Source organism: Mustelus asterias, chromosome 22 (genome assembly GCF_964213995.1).
Source record: "Mustelus asterias chromosome 22, sMusAst1.hap1.1, whole genome shotgun sequence".
In the NCBI taxonomy this organism is placed as follows: Eukaryota; Metazoa; Chordata; class Chondrichthyes; order Carcharhiniformes; family Triakidae; genus Mustelus; species Mustelus asterias.
This window is the reverse complement of record NC_135822.1, coordinates 64,206,411-64,225,089: the sequence shown is the minus strand read 5'-3', so window position 1 is coordinate 64,225,089 and position 18,679 is coordinate 64,206,411. Positions and strand designations below refer to the sequence as shown.

The 18,679-nt window shown below is 42.3% G+C and overlaps 1 protein-coding gene across 2 annotated transcripts; it reads left to right on the top strand.

Moving 5' to 3' along the window:
* Nucleotides 1-1,371: 1,371 nt before the first annotated feature.
* Nucleotides 1,372-16,324, top strand: pold2 (polymerase (DNA directed), delta 2, regulatory subunit). Of its 2 annotated transcripts, none has more exons than XM_078239481.1 (10): nucleotides 1,372-1,744; nucleotides 4,177-4,298; nucleotides 5,533-5,656; nucleotides 7,138-7,252; nucleotides 8,623-8,821; nucleotides 12,054-12,134; nucleotides 12,304-12,461; nucleotides 12,662-12,789; nucleotides 13,059-13,160; nucleotides 15,407-16,324. In XM_078239481.1, the coding sequence occupies exons 1-10, from the start codon at nucleotides 1,519-1,521 to the stop codon at nucleotides 15,559-15,561; spliced, it is 1,410 nt and encodes a 469-aa protein (XP_078095607.1). In that variant the 5' UTR covers nucleotides 1,372-1,518; the 3' UTR covers nucleotides 15,562-16,324. The 2 variants fall into 2 exon arrangements, with proteins under 2 accessions (XP_078095607.1, XP_078095608.1); XM_078239482.1 differs by having other exon boundaries at nucleotides 13,101-13,160; nucleotides 15,407-16,318.
* The last annotated feature ends 2,355 nt before the right edge of the window (nucleotides 16,325-18,679 follow it).

Genomic DNA, 18,679 nt, shown 5'->3' with positions numbered 1-18,679 from the left:
CTTAAAAACATCAAATCAGAATGTGATTATTAGGGTCGATAACGCACCCCAACCCTTGCGGTGCCCAACGGCGCGGAAGGTGTCAACCGTGCCCGTGGACACCGCACGCTCCCTCTCCAGGGACACCTGGCCGCGAATGTAGCCGCGGTAGAGGGGCAGACAGTCAGGATGGACGGCCCCCTCGATCGCCCACTGCCTGGACCTGTAAATGGCACGTTTCGCCAGGCCTAGGAGCAGGTTCACGAGGAGGTCGCCATCCCGACCCGCCCCTCTCCGCACCAGCTGTCCGTAGATCAGGAGCGTGGGACTGAAGTGCAAACAGAACATCAATAAAAGGTTTTTGAGGAAAACAAAAAGGGAGTGCGACCTAAGACACAAAACATAGACATGGTCCACGGACTCCACAAGGCCGCAGAAGGGGCAATCTTCGGAGCCCGTGAACCAGTGATAACTAGGGGAATTTCACAGTAAGTCCATTGCAGTGTTAATGTAAGACTTACTTGTGGCTAATAAATAAACTTTACTTTGACAATCCAGCAACTTTCACGATCATGGTTTTTTTTCTGATTTCAAGACGCGATGTACCAGAGTCAGAAAGCACAGATTTAGAGTAATTGGTAAAAGACATGATAAAGATATGAGAAAAAAATTCATGCAGTGATGTGGAATTCACTCCCTCGGAACATGGTGGAGGCAGGTTCAATGGAAGCATTCTTATGGGAATTAGCATTTTATCTGAAGAAGAAGAATGTGCAGGGTTCCTGGCAGCATCACAGAGCTGTTGTGGCGCAGATGGTCTGCAACTCACGCAGTGTCCGACACCTGCCTTCTCCCCGCAACCCTGCACGTTCTTCCTTTTCAGAGAACAGTGCAAAACACAAATAACAAAAAAACAGAAAAAGCTGGGTCAACTCAGGTTTGGCAGTATATTAAGTGATCTTTCTCTCCACCTGAGCTTTGACCGTAACACTATATTCTCCTTGCCTTCTCCCCTATATACGCTATGAACGGTACGCTTTGTCCGTAGAGCACGCAATAAACAATATTTTTCACTGTATGCCAACACGTGACAATAATAAATCAAATCAAATATCTGCAGAAAGAGAGGAGTTAATGTTTCGAGTGCGTATAACTCTTCCAGCATCCGCAATGTTCTGGTTTTTAAGTGCAAACCAGAAGGTGGGAGAATTAAGTTGCAGGAAAGAGAATTGCTCCCTCCAGAGAGCATTCCACATGATTCTGTCTGCTGGGTGCACTTGCCCCGCAGAAACATGGCGGATCTCGGCTTTGTTGTGCCCCGCATAAAGATGGCGACCGCGGCCCCAACCCCGCCCCCATCTCTTTGGCGGTTTGTCACGTGCGGCCGCGCACGCCGCTTTGGCGGGAATCTCCCAACGGAAAAGCGTCCGAGTGAGTCTGAGGAGAGAGCGGCCAAAAAAAAATTAATTGGTCAGCGCCCGAGAGGCAATTCGCACAAAAACAAAGAAAACCCACTCTGGTTTTCCTTCCCCTGCAGCCATGTTTTCTGAGCAGGCGGCCCAGAAGGAGCCGACTCTGCTGTCGGCGCCGCTCCCAGAGCAGCCGGGCCCGACCTTCCAGCGGGTGCCCACCGCCTCGTACAGCAACCGCTCGGGCCGCTTCAAGCTGGGGGAGCGCAGCTTCCAACGCCAGTACGCGCACATCTACGCCGCCCGCCTCCTGCAGATGCGACCGGTGCTGGAGGAGAGAGCCCGGAAGAAGTGGGGTGAGTGCCCGAGGGACAGGAGCAGGGAGGCAAGAGGGTGAGGGGAGGGGAGGCGTGAGGGGAGGGGAGGCAAGAGGGTGAGGGGAGGGGAGGCAAGAGGGTGAGGGGAGGGGAGGCAAGAGGGTGAGGTGAGGGGAGGCAAGAGGGTGAGGGGAGGCAAGAGGGTGAGGGGAGGGGAGGCGAAGAGTGGAGGGTAGGGCAGTGCCTGACATCATGGACTTGTCCATTGTTTGAACCTGTTGTTGCTGCTTGTTTTCCTCTGTCACATTAATGATATATAATGTGTGCAAAATATACATGCGGGTATAATATACATATGATGCGTGTGCAAAATATACACGCTGGTATAATATACATATGATGCGTGTGCAAAATATACACGCTGGTATAATATACATATGGTGTGTGTGCAAAAGATACACGCTGGTATAATATACATATGGTGCGTGTGCAAAAGATGCACGCTGGTATAATATACATATGGTGCGTGTGCAAAATATACACGCTAGTATAATATATTACATATATAATGTGTGTACATTTGTCCATTGTTTTAACCTATTGTTGCTGGATGTTTTCCTCAATCACTTTTATTACAATAGGGTTTCCATATATGACAACATTTAACATATGCACATTGGTATATTAAAACTTTGTGTGGATTTGTCCATTGTTTAACCTATTGTTGCTGGATGTTTTCCTCAATCACTTTTATTACAATTGTGTGTCTATATGTGACAATACATAATATAGACACACTGGTATAATATGTTAAATCTTTGTGTAGATGTGTCCATTGTTCTAACCTGCTGTTGCTGGATGTTATTTTGAATCTCATTAATATAATATATAACGTGTGTGTCTATGTTAATATTAACACACTGATATATAGAATCTGTATGTAGCTTTGTCCACTGTTTTAACCTGTTGCTGGATGTTTTCATGAATCACGTTAACATATTGTATAATAAGAAGTCTCACAACACCAGGTTAAAGTCCAACAGGTTTATTTGGAATCACGAGCTTTTGGAATGTTGCGGTGAGTCATGAAGAAGCAGTGATCCGAAAGCTTGTGATTCCAAATAAACCTGTTGGGCTTTAACTTGGTGTTGTGAGATTTCTTACAAAAGTAAAGTTAAAGTTTATTTATTAGTCACAAGTAAGGTTTACATTAACACAGCAATGAAGGTACTGTGAAATTCCCCTAGCTGCCACAGTCCGTCGCCTGTTCGGATCATTGTACCGAACCAGCATGTCTTTCAGAATGTGGGAGGAAACCGGAGCACCCAGAGGAAACCACACGGACACGGGGAGAACGTGCAGACTCCACAAAGACAGTGACACAAGCCGGGAATTGAATCCGAGTCCCTGGTGCTGTGAAGCAACAGTGCTAACCACTGCCACTGTGCCCAGCCCAGTCCAACGCCGGCATCTCCACATCATAATATATAATGTGTGTGACTATGTATGATAACATGTAATGTGCACACTGATTTAATATATCAAATCTGTCTGTAGATTTGTTCATTGTTTGAACCTGTCGCTGTTTGTTTTCCTGAATCAGTAATGTACAATGCCTAATATACAATATCTGCACACACAAAATATGTGTCTGTAGATTTGTCCACTGTTTTAACCTGTCACTGTCATTTTCTTAACCAGTGAGATACATTGTCACCATATTATATACTATAACTTGCATACTCCATAACATTTATGCACTGATCATAGAATCCCTACAGTGCAGAAGGAGGCCCTTCGGCTCATCACGTCTGCACTGGCCACAATCCCAGCCAGGCTCTATCCCCGTAACTCCATGCTAGTTCCCATGATATGGAGAATTTAGCATGGCCAATGCACCTAACAGGCACATCTTTCGAACTGTCGGAGGAAACCGGAGCATCCGGAGGAAACCCATGCAAACACGGGGAGAACATGCAAACTCCACACAGACAGTGACCCAAGCCAGAAATCGAACCCGGGTTCCTGGTGCTGAGAGGCAGCAGTGCTAACCACTGTGCTACCATGCCACCCTAATATATTATCAGTGCGATGGCCGGGAATTGAACCCGGGTTAACTGCATGGAAGACAGCTATGTAATGAGAGAATCTGCTGCATCTATTGGCTTGCCCATTGTTTGAACCTGTCGCTGCCACTGTTGCCTGGATCCATAGTGAAGTTATTTATATATATATATATATATAGTGATTGAATCTGCTGCTGATTTTGACAATTGGTTTAAAATTATCATTTTTCAAAACAGCTTTTATTATTAGCTGTGGCAAGAATGCTGTCCTCATTGTTTCATATCTTGTGAGCAGTGCAACAAAATGTGAAACCTTAAGGTACAGTCATGTAATCTAAAACTAAATCTTCCAAAAGCAGACTTGTCAATTTGCCAGCATTGATCTTTCTGTGTTATGTTTTACAGGAGCAGATGTAGCAGTGAGGAAGCTGTGTGAGTTGCAGTTGGGGGAAAAATGTTGTGTGGTTGGGACCCTCTTCAAACACATGGAATTGAAACCATCCATTCTGAGAGAAATCAGTGAGGAGGTAAGGGCATGTCTTTGGGGCACAAACAACACTCAACTTATGGAGGATTACTGTATAATCTCCTTGATCGTGTGTCTGAACCTTGCTTAATATTCGTTTTGGTTGGTCAGCAAGTGGAATTTGTGCGCTGTCATAATCACAGATATATAGACTGCTAGGAACTTTATCCTGTTAATTTAGTTGAGATTTCATTTTGGTTTGATTTTGATTTGATTTATTATTGTCACATGTTGGTGTATGGTGAGAAGTATTGTTTCTTGCATGTTATACAGACAAAGCATACCGTTCATAGAGAAGGAAAGGAGAAAGTGCAGAATGCAGTGTTACAGTCATAGCTAGGGTGTAGGGAAAGATCAACTTAGTGTGAGGTAGGTCCAGTCAAAAGTCTGATGGCAGCAGGGAAGAAGCTGTTCTTGAGTCAGTTGGCACATGACCTCAGACTTTTGTATCTTTTTCCCGACGGAAGAAGGTGGAAGAGAGGATGTCTGGGGTGCGTGGGGTTCTTAATTATGCTGGCTGCTTTGCTGAGGCAGCGGGAAGTGCAGACAGAGTCAATGGATGGGAGGCTGGCTTGTGTGATGGATTGGGCAACATTCATGACCCTTTGTAGTTTCTTGTGGTCTTGGGCAGATCAGAAGCCATACCAAGCTGTGATACAACCAGAAGGAATGCTTTCTATGGTGCATCTGTAAAAGTTGGTGAGATGCCAAATTTCCTTAGTCTGAGAAAGTAGAGGCGTTGGTGAGCTTTCTTAACTATAGTGTCGGCATGGGGGAGACCAGGACAGGTTATTGGTGATCTGGACACCCAAAAACTTAAAAGCTTTCGACTGCATAGATCGCTGATCTGTAGTTATTACTGACTCGCAAATTTAGATTTGACTTGATCAGTTGAATGAAGAGGTTTTTCATAGTTTCAAGAATAAAGTGTCAAGTTTTTCTTTTTGCATTATCTCCTTTTCTTCATTTGATGTCTTGTCACCTTTTGAGCTGAGAGATTAGGTAGACAGCTCATTATTTTACACCCTGTACTCAACTGCTCAAGTATGACCTCTTATGTTCTCTGACACTGGGCAGCTTTCATGTGGCTTAGCATTGAAAACTGAAGGGAGCAGCATTTGACACTCTGGGCCCAGCTTGTTGGTGTTAATTGTAGCATGTTAATACTCGGTGACACTGAATTAGGAGGATTCACTGTTTCTCCAAAAATACTAAATCCTGTCTTTTTGTTTTAGCACAGTCTGTTACCTCAACCAGCACGTTCAAAATACACAGACCAGTTAGATGAGCTTATTCTGGAGGATGAGTTGCAACGAATCAAATTGGAGGGAGAGATTAATGTCCAGAAATTTGTTACAGGTATGACTGGAAACACCAAGTCTGGATGCAAGTCTGTTCCGATGAAGGTTTTTCCTTTTCGAGGTGCCATGATAAATTCTGGGCAGGTATGCGGGCCAAATTTGTGGTTCACATGATTTCTCAATTTCCTGAGAAATTATAGTGTAACCTGCTCTGTGTAATATTTTCACGATGTGGAGATGCTGGCGTTGGACTGGGGTAAACACAGTAAGAAGTTTAACAACACCAGGTTAAAGTCCAACAGGTTTATTTGGTAGCAAAAGTCACACTATCTGTAATCCCCACAGCTTGCCTGGACTTGCAGAATTTCACTGGCTGTCCTGCCTGGAGACAATACACATCTCTTTGACCTGTCTTGGTGCTCTCTCCACTCACATTGTTTGTACCTTTAAGACTTGATTAGCTGTACGTATTCGCATTCCAACCATTATTCTGTAAATTGAGTTTGTGTCTTTATATGCCCTGTTTGTGAACAGAATTCCTACTCACCTGAAGAAGGAGCTTAAGGCTCCGAAAGCTTATGGCTTTTGCTACCAAATAAGCCTGTTGGACTTTAACCTGGTGTTGTTAAACTAATATTTTCACAGCAGTTGCACAGTGAAATTTGCAGGTTTATGTTTACAAATATTTTGGTGATTGTTCATTAAGGCAGTTACAGAACTGGAAGAGACTTCTGACAATGAAACGTCACCTGTTGATCAAACCGAGTCAGGGTTCAGTGTTCTCCTAGTTGGACATTACTCGGGCAAAAATGTGTAGTTTCTAAGGGTGCAGGGTTACGTGTTTGATTTCTTTTTGCACCTTTTTCCTTGGAAAAGCTGATTGCATGTTGAAAGTAGAGTGACATTGATGTAAAATTGGAGAAAAATTATCTGTTTTGATGGCCATAGGAGTCATTTGAAGTTACAACCAAACAAAAGGGGTAAACATTTTAAATTCAGTTTCATGCTTTGGGAGTCCACTTGTTTATTTTTGAAAGTCTGAGGGGAAAAAAATCCCAAAGAGATTGTATAGATTGCAAAGAGCAGATGGGTCCGAGTTGAAGGTATCATGTGAATATTCCCTTCAGTTTGCTGGTAGAATGATGGTAGTAACAGCTTTGTAACCAGGTGTATGTTTCTGTTTTCTGAATGTGGTTATTACGGTTTGGGTGTTCTGTTTGTACTGATTGAATTTGACCATCTTTGTTTTGTTTGATGTATCACAAAAGATGGTCAACCTGAAATGTTAACCGTTTCTCTCCACACATTACCTGCTGAGTATTTCCACCATTTTCTACTGTTAAAACACTACCTTAATCTTTTTTTTAAATTGAGTCTTATGTCGTGCTGTATTAATCCTACCACTTGGCAATTAATTTGTCATTTAATTGTTTGAAATCATTGTGGTAGTTATTGTGACTCACTGAAGTTGGCCATAAACACTTGGTGTCACAGAGCTGATGACCTGTATCTAACATTTGCTTGTGTATTATTTATCAGGAGCAGTTGTTGCGTTACTTGGCGCTGAGCAGGGCGATGGAAAATTCTTAGTAGAAGAGCTTTGTACTGCTGACCTTGCACCACAACGGCAAGTGGCAGAATCCGACACTGATAGGTGAGGGCAACACTTCTGCATCACTAATTTTGAGAAAGGAATTGATTAATTTCAGCAGATGCTAATTAGTTTGTTATTCTGCACAACCTAAATGTCTCTATAGTTTCCTAGTCCTGCTTATTCAGCACAAGAAATTGAAGCAAGTTTTGGAGAAGTGGAAAAGATGATTCGGCCTATTGGTGGTGTGTCAGAGGTGGCCGGTACTGCCGAAACCTCAGACAATACAAGACTCACGAAGCCAGTGTCTCGGTTTGAAGACTAACTTTTATTTAAACCAGCGGCTGCTAGGAGAAATCATCAAAGGGTCAGGGCAGCTTTGAGAAAGAGCAGCTAGACCTCTCCGATGAAATCTGACGTATTCAATTCAAAACAGATCAATTATAGGTTTTCTTTATCAATTACTCCCTCCTTTCATTAACTTTAAATCAATGATTTTCAATATGTATGAATCAACAATAATACAATCACATCTTACCTTCTGACATAATGGCATTTTATTAGTTTGTAGAATTTGGAAGCTAACTCCTGTCTTGGTTGACCCCACTTCCCGTGTTGCTGAGTAGCATCAGATGCTAGCCCAAAATTCAAATTAGTGTTCCCATGAGTTCCCTGATAGGTCACTGTCAAACTAGGTGACCACATGACTCCATGTCTGGCCATGCATCCATCTTATCTGGACAGTGTGTAAGTCCTATTCATGAAATATGATTAAGTGTTCTAAATGTTCCCTCCATCTGAAACTCTAGTGATAAAACTTGTATATTTTCAAGGCTTAGAATGCCCTTTACCATGATGTTTCTCAGCAAATTGCCCTTGGCTAAAGTGTACAATATACCTTAGAATACCTGACCTTGCATTCAAAATATCAGCATATGTGTTTTAAAATCATAATCACTTGTTTAAATATCTTACTACATCTCCTATGTGTGTAAACTGCTGTCTTGTTAGCTCGTAAGCCTGTTTTAAAAGCCATTTAATTTACTGCTGGTATTTCTATCAGTGCCTTGATGTCTGATGGTTTAAAAATCTTACTAGCCTATTATGATTCCTCCTCTTCCACGGCCAATCAGTCATAGCCTTTTACATCAACTGTATCTCACATATCTCTTAATTCCTTACTTTCCTTTGGTAATTCCACTTCTTCTCTCATCAGTTATTTCATGTATAATAGTCACTTTGGCGTTCTGGTAACTTACGCAAATTTGAGTGAAAAGGTTCTGTTTGACTGTACTTTATGTTGCACCTCCAAATTTAAACACTTTGAGCAATTTGCCTGACAAATTAGTTCTAGTTTACTTAACAATCTTGATATGTAGTTAGAATTCTGACGAAATCTGAGAATTAATTGTGCATTGTTTTCCTGTTTGGAGGTATGTTTTATTAGCCTCTGGTCTTGGCCTGGGTGGAAAGAATGCTGACAGTCTTCTTGGCATGCAGCTTCTGGTTGACATGGTCACTGGTCAATTGGGAGATGAGGGTGAGCAGAGCAGTGCTGCAAAAATTTCCCGTGTGATTTTAGCAGGAAATCTTCTCAGCCGAAATACCCAGAACAAACATTCGTTCATCAAGGTAAACAGCCAGACTTTCAGCAAATGTTCTCCATATTGTCAAATGAACAAAACGTTAATTATCGTGTAAATTTCTTGACTTGCGAACTGGAAATCAATAACACCGATCTTAAAATTCACAAATGATCTGAAGTAGGCAGACTTTATATAGAACTTTATCAATATTCAACAAAAATTCAAGCATTAATTTGCATTGCCTTTGGCACTTCACAATTTGAAGGGTTGATATCACATGTAATTTTCTACAAGAATTATACTATCAAAATACATTTCAACGTATTGAGGAAAAATAAAACTTAATTTGTCCTTTTAATTCTTCAAGTCCTGGGACCAGCATCTGAGGCAATTTGGATTGATTTCTTCTTCAGATTTCAAAATTAATGTCTGTTTAACATAAGGACATAACAGGAGCAAGAGAAGGCCATAAAACTCATCAATCCTTTTTGTGATTCTTTATTTGAGTATTGCTGAAAAAAAAAACCCTGTATAAGTTTTTTGTCCTGTACTTATCAGGACAGAATTGCAAGAATATCAAATCTCAAAGAGAATAATAATGTATACTGTGTGAGAGGAGGATGCCGATTGGTCGAGGTGATGTGATTGAACAGGTTCATGCATTGCACCTTTTCTATTAGTTTATTTAAAGTTTATTTTATTAATGTCACAAGGAGGCTCACATTAACACTGCAATGAAGTTACTGTGAAAATCCCCTAACTGGCACACTCCAACGCCTGTTCGGGTCTACTGAGGGAGAATTTAGCATGGCCAATCCATGGCCAAGAAGGAAATTAGGAGAGCCAGAAGGGGTCATGAGAAGGCCTTGGCAGGTAGGATTAAGGAGAACCCTAAGGCGTTCTATAAATATGTGAAAAGTAAAAGGATGAGACGTGAAGGAATAGGGCCTATAAAAGGTGAAGGCGGGAAAATCTGTACGGAACCAGTAGAAATGGTAGAGGTGCTCAATGAGTATTTTGCCTCGGTTTTCACAGAGGAAAAGGACCTGGGTGGATGTACTGTGGGCTTGCGGTAGACTGAAAGGATTGAGTATGTGGACTTTAAGAAAGAGGTTGTGCTGGAATCTTTGAATGGCATCAAGATAGATAAGTCGCCGGGTCCGGATGGGATGTACCCCAGGTTACTATGGGAGGCGAGGGAAGAGATTGCAGAGCCTCTGGCGATGATCTTTGCGCGTCGATGGAGACGGGAGAGGTGCCGGAGGATTGCAGATGTGGTTCCTATTTTCAAGAAGGGGAATAGGGATAGCCCAGGTAATTACCGACCGGTGAGTCTAACCTCAGTGGTTGGTAAGCTGATGGAGAAGATCCTGAGGGACAGGATTTAGAGAGGTTTAGTATGCTCAAGAATACTCAGCATGGCTTTGTCAAAGGCAGATCATGCCTTACGAGCCTGGTGGAGTTCTTCGAAAATGTGACTAAACACATTGACAAAGGGAAAGCGGTAGATGTGGTTTATATGGATTTTAGCAAGGCGTTCGATAAGGTCCCCCATGCAAGGCTTCAAGAAAAAGTGAGAGGGCATGGGATCCAAGGGGCTGCTGCCCTGTGGATCCAGAACTGGCTTGCCCAAAGGAGGCAGTGTGTGTGTACAAATGGGTCTTTTTCTAAATGGAGGTCGGTCACCAGTGGTGTGCCCCAGGGATCTGTTCTGGGACCTTTGCTGTTTGTCATTTTCATAAATGACCTGGATGAGGAAGTGGAGGGATGGGTTGGTAAGTTTGCCGACGACACGAAGGTTGATGGGGTTGTGGATAGTCTGGAGGGATGTCAGAAGTTACAGAGGGACATAGATAGGATGCAAGACTGGGCGGAGAAGTGGCAGATGGACTTCAACCGAGATAAATGCGTAGTGGTCCACTTTGGCAGGTCAAATGGGATGAAGGAGTACAATATAAAGGGAAAGACTCTTAGTACTGTAGAAGATCAGAAGGACCTTGGGGTCCGGGTCCATAGGACTCTAAAATTGGCCCCGCAGGTGGAGGAGGTGGTTAAGAAGGCATATAGTGTGTTGGCCTTTATCAATCGAGGGATTGAGTTTAGGAGTCCGGGGATAATGATGCAGCTATATAAGACCCTCGTCAGACCCCACTTGGAGTACTGTGCTCAGTTCTGGTCGCCTCATCACAGGAAGGATGTGGAAAAGATTGAAAGGGTGCAGAGGAGATTTACAAGGATGTTGCCTGGATTGAGTGGCATGCCCTATGAGGATAGGCTGAGGGAGCTCGGTCTTTTCTCCTTGGAGAGACGTAGGATGAGAGGAGACCTAATAGAGGTATATAAGATGTTGAGAGGCATAGATCGGGTGGACTCTGAGGTTTTTTCCCAGGGTGGAAATGGCTGCTACGAGAGGACACAGGTTTAAGGTGCTGGGGGGTAGGTACAGGGGAAATGTTAGGGGGAAGTTTTTCACACAGAGGGTGGTGGGCGAGTGGAATCGGCTGCCGTCAGTGGTGGTGGAGGCAAACTCAATAGGGTCTTTTAAGAGACTCCTGGATGAGTACATGGGACTTAATAGGATGGAGGGTTATAGGTAGGCCTAGAAGGTAGGGATATGTTCGGCACAACTTGTGGGGCCGAAGGGCCTGTTTGTGCTGTAGTTTTTCTATGTTTCTAATCTACCTAACCAGCGATCCTTTGGACTGTGGGAGGAAACCGGAGCACCCGGAGAAAACCCGTGCAAGCATGGGGAGAACGTGCAGACTCCGCACAGACAGTGACCCAAGCCGGGAATCGAACCCGGGTCCCTGGCGCCGAGGCAGCAATGCTAACCCCCTATGCCGCCCTTATGCAAACTAAATTGCTTGAGGGATGATTATTCCCTCGTGCATTCTTTGTGGTAATGTCTCTACCTATTAGTCCACTTGTTGATTAAACTGCATTCTGTTCTCATGCAGTATACATTGTTCTCCTCTTTGAGATTTGGCATTCTTGGAAAGTTTTGATCAGTGCATGGTGAAAAATTTCGACAGCATTTTTTTTTCAGCAATACTGCCAAGCAACTGTCTTTCATATTTAGGTTGGATGTCAATCATTGGAATCGTTTAATTGCCTTGACTAGTATGAAGAAGAGCATTTAAGGGCCAAATGGTTTGCTCCTGCTTCTATTTCCGACATGAGCCAGGCAGATTCAATCCTCATATCTCTTGTAATATATTTTTACATTTTCTTTCTCGTGCTGGCATTATAACTTGGTAACCCAGAATTTTGTGTTTTAGGCGAAGTACCTCACAAAGAAGACCCAAGCAGCCAGTGTGGATGCCATCAAAATGCTAGACGAGATTCTGGTGCAACTGTGTGTACGTGTTTGTCTTGGCTTCATTTACAGCAGCAGAGAAGTGTTTGGTGGGAGATAGTGGACCTTTTAGTGCTTTGTTTGAACTTGACGAATCACTGTTGCCGAGATGGGTGCAGGTTAATTCAATTACTTGAAGGCAGAAATGCTTTTTTGTTTTTGGCTCCCTGCAGGCTTCGGTTCCTGTTGATTGTATGCCTGGAGAATTTGACCCGACGAATTACACGTTACCTCAACAGCCACTCCACCGCTGTATGTTTCCGCAGTCTATTACCTATCCCACAATGCAGCTAGTCACCAACCCGTATGAGGCAGACATTGATGGAGTTAGGTATGGATACATGGGTTGTGTAACAATTTGGGTTGTTTTGAGATTAAATATCGTTAGGATTTTGCCAAACATGGCTCTTGTATCCTGTTCATGGGATGTAAAGTTAAAATCTCTGTTCTAGAAACGGAAGCAAATGAAATCTAGTGATATATTTCAGGAATCCAACAATGAAGGCCTAAATTTGGAATCCTTGTCTTTAGGTTCCTGGGAACAGCTGGACAGAATGTGAATGACATTTTCTGTTATAGCAGCATGGAAGATCACCTTGAGATCTTAGAGTGGACTTTACGAATTGGCCATATGAGTCCCACAGCGCCTGATACCCTTGGTAATTATCTCACTTTTCTATCTGTATTTATAAGTATTCCATTCAAATGCTTAATTTTGTAAATTAAATGTCTACTCCACTGTTCTGCTGAAAGGCAGTTTTAAAAAATAGGTAGTATCTACTCTTTGCTGGTATTTGATGTTGATCTGACCTGCACTTTCCCAGAACATAATATCCTAAACTTATCCTTGTAATATTTACTGTTTGGTGTTCCGATGACTTGACAGTGCTGCAGTTAGGAAATTGACTTGCTTTCTATTTATTTCTAGGGTGTTACCCATTCTACATGAATGATCCATTCATTTTTGAAGAGTGTCCGCATGTTTACTTCTGTGGTAATGCGCCATCATTCAAATCAAAAATTGTGAAAGGTGAGGACCTGCTTTATTGCGAGATCTGGCACGAGAAATAGTCATGTTCATTGTCAAACTGTGGAAGAGTGATTTCTGTTTTGGCAGAAGATGGAAAGAATCTTGTTGACAATCTATGGGAGGGTTGGAAGGACTGCTGAAATACAGATGATTTTAAGCAGCATTTTGGTTCTGTGTGCTGATGCTTACAATGTTCGAGAGTATGTACCGTGTGGATTAGTTGGGAACACAACATTTTGACACCTGGGTGCCAAAAATTAATACATTTCTGTCAGCATCAAGGCCAGGGATGTCTCCTGTTTGACAAGTTTTAATGACTTTTGATTCGAGCATCATGCTGAACGCCAAGTTTCTGAATCCTATTCTCTTCAGCTCTGTTTGAAAACCTGTGGCATGATTGAAATTATTGAATAAACGTATTTCACGTACAATTTCCCTTGAGACAAATTGAGGTAGCTGCCAAGAATTCATCACATGATTTTTTTTTTCTTGCAATTGCTTACACTTAAAGACAGGAACAGTATCAGCAATTCACTCTATCCTAAACTAAGCCATTGTGGTCGCCTCCAACTGCTTATTCTGACACTGAGAGGTAGCAATCTGCAGAGCTGACAGTGACTTTACGAGTGCAGTAAGCATTTATTGGAATGAATTTAGTGACTCAATCAGCCAGTCCACAAAACAAATCTAGAAACAAATCTGCAATAGCTTAACCAATGATTAAACTAAAATTCAAATTATCAAAATTCGTGGTGGCACTGCTGTCTGACAGCTCCAGGGACCTGGGTTCAATTCCCGACTTGGAATTCCCGACATTGTTTGTGTGGAGTTTGCACATTCTCCCTGTGTCTGTGTGGGTTTCCTCCGGCGCTCCAGTTTCCTCCCACAGTCCAAAGATGCGCGGGTTAGATTGATTGGCCATGCCAAATTGCCCCTCAGTGTCCCGAGATGCGTTGGTTAGAGGGGTTAGTGGGGTAAATATGTGGGGTTACGGAGGTGGGGTCTGGGTGGGATTGTTGTCGGTTCAGACTCGATGGACCGAATGGCCTCCTGTACTGTCGGGTTTCTATGATTTCATTATTGTTTTGATTGGCTAATCCAGAACACAAGGTTGAGGAAGTCCATTCACAAACTTGCACTGAGTTTATGATGCTCAAGTAAGTGATTGGGCAATTGGTAAACAGTTTGGAGATGGTGAAATGTTGTTTCATTTGGAACTAATGTTTCAGGGAAATGGAAGGGGAATGATGTGTGAAGTTAGGAAAAAATGAAATATGAAACTTTAAAGGAGTTTTTTTGGATTGATCATGGTCATACTTTTGATTTGCACGGTTGTGCCCACCCACTGCTTTCAGCATGGAACTTTGAACAAGGGCACCTTTGTAAGATGACTATTCTGACATCTGAGTATGCAGTGTGAGGAGTAAGCAGGTTGTGGTGGCTATCATCCTGTTGAAACATTATTGTGGGAGGTCTCCATCCCAGGCATTCTTACAATTTTATATACTGTCAGACCACTTGAGCTTGCTCTCTGTTGCTAGTTTTTCATTCTTTGCTTTCGATCGCCTTGAGCTATTGGTCTTCTGGCTTTCACGTCTTGCATTCTTTGTTCTCCTACTGATATCACTGCATCCATATAAACAGTTCTTCATCTCAGCACTTCACAGGTCTTTAATTACTCTTCTGTGTGTTTATTTCCTTCCCTCTTTTGCTGTTTTTTGTTGCCTCTTGGCATGCTTTTTAAAATTTCCAGATCTTCAGCATCTACCATATGTTGCTTGTGCAGTATGTGAAGCAAACCGCTCAGCAGCCAGAGCCATTCAAGTTCTTGAGGCTGTGAGCATCCAATGGATGTATTCACTTTCAAAATGATTACCATTTGAGAAAACTGTGACAGGAATGCCGAAACACATGAAAATTGTTGAGTACAGAATCCTGTGATGATTATTAGATGAAATCACGAAAGTGCAACCAGTTATAATGTTGCTTAGAGATTCCATCTTGTCTGCCATTCATCTTGAGCTTCTGTGTGGAGGGAGCCTCTATTTTGATCAGTGGGGCGTAATGTTTATCCTTTTGTTTGATCCCTTTCTTATATTTTGGCTGGGGGTAGAGAAGGAAGTAAATAAGAAACAATAAAAAGAAACAGAAGCAGCTGACTATTTTGGGCTGCAGTTCAGTCTTGTGCATGTATTTTTTTTTGTCAGATTTGTGGAGTAATTGAGGAAAATACTCTCTGTTCTCAGGTGTAGATGGACAACAGGTGCTGTTGGTTGCTGTCCCAGAATTTTCCACAACACAAAAGGCTTGTCTGGTGAACCTGCGGACTCTTGAGTGTCAGCCAATCAGTTTTTCTGCTTTCTCTGAGCAGGATGATGTTGAGATGGATGTTAGTCACTGAGTGCACAGACACTTTTATTTCAAATGATTTCCTGTGACTTTTTTTTCTCTGGCTCTGTTGCAGCAAGCAAGGTACAGAATGCCCATGGTGAACTTCGGAGTGAGCAAACTGCGGAGTGTTGCACACCTTTTGCAGCTCTGCTATTGTTGCTGCTCAAGGCAGTGATGTGGGAGAAATATGCTGTGCGATCATTTTCATTTGAGTTCCTAGCTCCTCCAGAGGCTCAACTGAAATAATATGTGTGATCCTGATGTTTTGCACCCTGTGTCCATGATTTATTTTCCAAAATACAAAAGGTATTGTTTATGGCATGTTTAGTTAACAGCAACATGCTGAAATTCAGAGACTTGATCCCTGAGGGATATTTTGCATGAACCTTTTTAAGCTAGTTAATGGAACAAGAATGTGAACCCTGTACTAGAAGTCAACACTCTCGGTGATGTGCTTTTATTTCTTGTTGGGGTTTCTGTGGTTCTTCATATTTTGCTGTTTTGATGAAAGTTAGAAGCACAATCCCTTCCTTCACCAGGACCATCTGAAGATAAAAACACTGCTGGAAAATTGCTGAAAATGCTTAGATTTCTGGACAAGATTTTCTGGAGTGTAAGGCAGTGTCTGATTGGTATGTGTTACTTATCCTATGTCTGGACTTTTTTTTTGAACCAGTTTTATGATGCATATGGTGGAAGTATTTTTTAACTACTGTAAATGTTGGTCCATTATATGTATTACTGGATGTACAATTAAAAAAACCTGCACTTCCATAAGGCTTAACCTCTTCCTGAAGAAATACAATCTATCCTTCTGGCATGCCTTTTCTCCTGATCCTGTGCATTCTACTGTTTGGTGAACTTCACCCATCTAATCTCCTCAGGGAAAGGTGTGGAGAACCTCAATGCAATGGGCTACTCTTCACTCAATTCTGGAGAGGTAGCATTTTTGAGCATTTGAAGTTTATAACTCCTGTTGGAGTTAGATTTCAATCTAAATGAGCTGAGATTATTTGGATTTCATTGGAGCACATGTAAGCTTGGCTGAATAGGTAATGTATGACTGCTGAACATTCAAAGAAAACATTTAAGCAGAAAGACAAATTGAAAGATAAAGCTGAAAGAGGAAGGAGAGAAAGGGTAGGCTTCGGTAAGGTACCACACACTGAATAAATGAAGGTCAGCCTGTAAAGTCAGGACAAGAGAATGAATAGCTAGCTGACTGCAAGACAACAATCAGGGAGTATAGACTAAAGGTAAGTATTCAGATGATGTAAAGTGGACTCGAGCAACAACTTGTGTTCAGACAGCACCGTTACTACTTTAGCAGCTGCAGGTACAGGGGAACAGCTGAATCGCTGAAAAGTCACTGTCACCGTATAGTTCTGCTTGTTACAGTTTGCTTGTTGAGTTTGGTTTGGCCCAGGACAGGTTACTTTTGCCACTGTGCCTCTGCTGAACTTGGAATTAAAGCAGCAGTGGTTTACCTGCCTCTGCACTGCTGACCTTAATTTGGTTAAGGAAGCTTGTGGCATTCCATTTTGTTTGTTGCAGGGATTACACTCGTTTTGTGTAAGCTTGGTATTTTCGGTAGTCTTGTCTTGAATAATTGGCCACTTTGCTGTTTAGTTGAATACCTAGCAACACTTGAAATGACTCTCATGCTAATTCTCCTTCATTTGCACTTGTATGTAGGATGAGCCAGATTTTGACGAGAAATGCACCATCTGTCTTGTTAAACGTTGGTGCAGGTAAACTTGCCTCCAAACACTGATCCACTGCACCACTTCTTTCATGCACGGTAAAACATTTTGCATATAGCGCACTTCTCTAACATGACTTGTCAACGCCTCATCTGTCACACTATGGGACTCTGGGAAATGTCATGTGATCTGCTAATACTTGAAACATCTTGTGGGATGCATTTATAATCTACTTTCTGCAAAATTTTAGGTCATCTCAGTGGGAAGATTTAGAGAGTCTTCAAGAGAATAAACAAAACAGAAGTCAGCCTGGGGCTTACAAGCAACCCAAGCTTGTCGTGGGGCAGAATTCAGAACAAGTCACTTAAATCGATTTTACCTTAAATTCAAGATATTGTCCCAGCGTCATATTGTAACAGCACTTTGAGTTGAAAGAGCGGCTGGTATTTCTGGACAGACCCACAGACAGACTCGGCATCGCTGCTGTTGTCTAAAATAGGACAAGGCTGTTTTTTTATTTATCACTGTGTGGGGGAACTCCTTTCCTGTTCAAAGAAACAGGATGTGTGGAGATTTAAGAACCCAAGGAGTTGCCAGAGTTGACCTTGCTGCTGGAAGTAAGTTGGGGGATACACGCTGACTGAGTGAAGTGACGTTCCAAGAACACTGGACAACTTGCCATTATGTGGCAGGGAGAAGCAAATCTGCTGTATAAGTCAAAAGGAGTTTGGACTTGAAACAACAAGGCAGCATACTTGCTAGAAGCGTGGTGTTATGTATAAAAGTATCTGTTATGTTGTTTGTTCATGGGGAAGTACCTTTTGTGTAATTAGGTATGCCAGTTGCATATTAAGTAATGCTTAGTTTACATTGATTTTAGTTTGAATTCTTAAAATGTGAAATCTAGGATGCCTCTTTCCATTGGTCATTGGGACATTCATAGCGCCTTCAAAGGTTTTCAGCCTGCATGGGGATCGGAACACAGAATTTGACACAGCCTCAAAAGGAGATATTGGGCAGATGGTCAAAAGCTAAAGAGGTAGTTTTTAAGGAATGCCTTAAGAGAGTATAATGAGGAACAGAAGTTCAGGGAGAACATTTCAGAGCTTAGAATGGAGGCATCTGAGTGCACAGCCATCAGTGAAGTAGCGATTTTAAAATTGAGAATACATAAGAATTAGACAAACATGGATCTTCAAGGGTTGCAAAGGTGGAGGGAGGTTGCACATGTTGGGAGGGGTGAGGCTATGGATAAGAATTCTAAAGTTGAGATCAGTGCACAAAGTGGTAATGGCCTGCAGGTTTTTGATTAAATAATGTTGCCCAAATCATTGTTCTTTCCAGCCCCTTATTTGAACATTCTGATTTAGCGATGTGTAAAAACTGCAGTTATGCAAATTAAGCATCTATTCAAAATAACCCTTC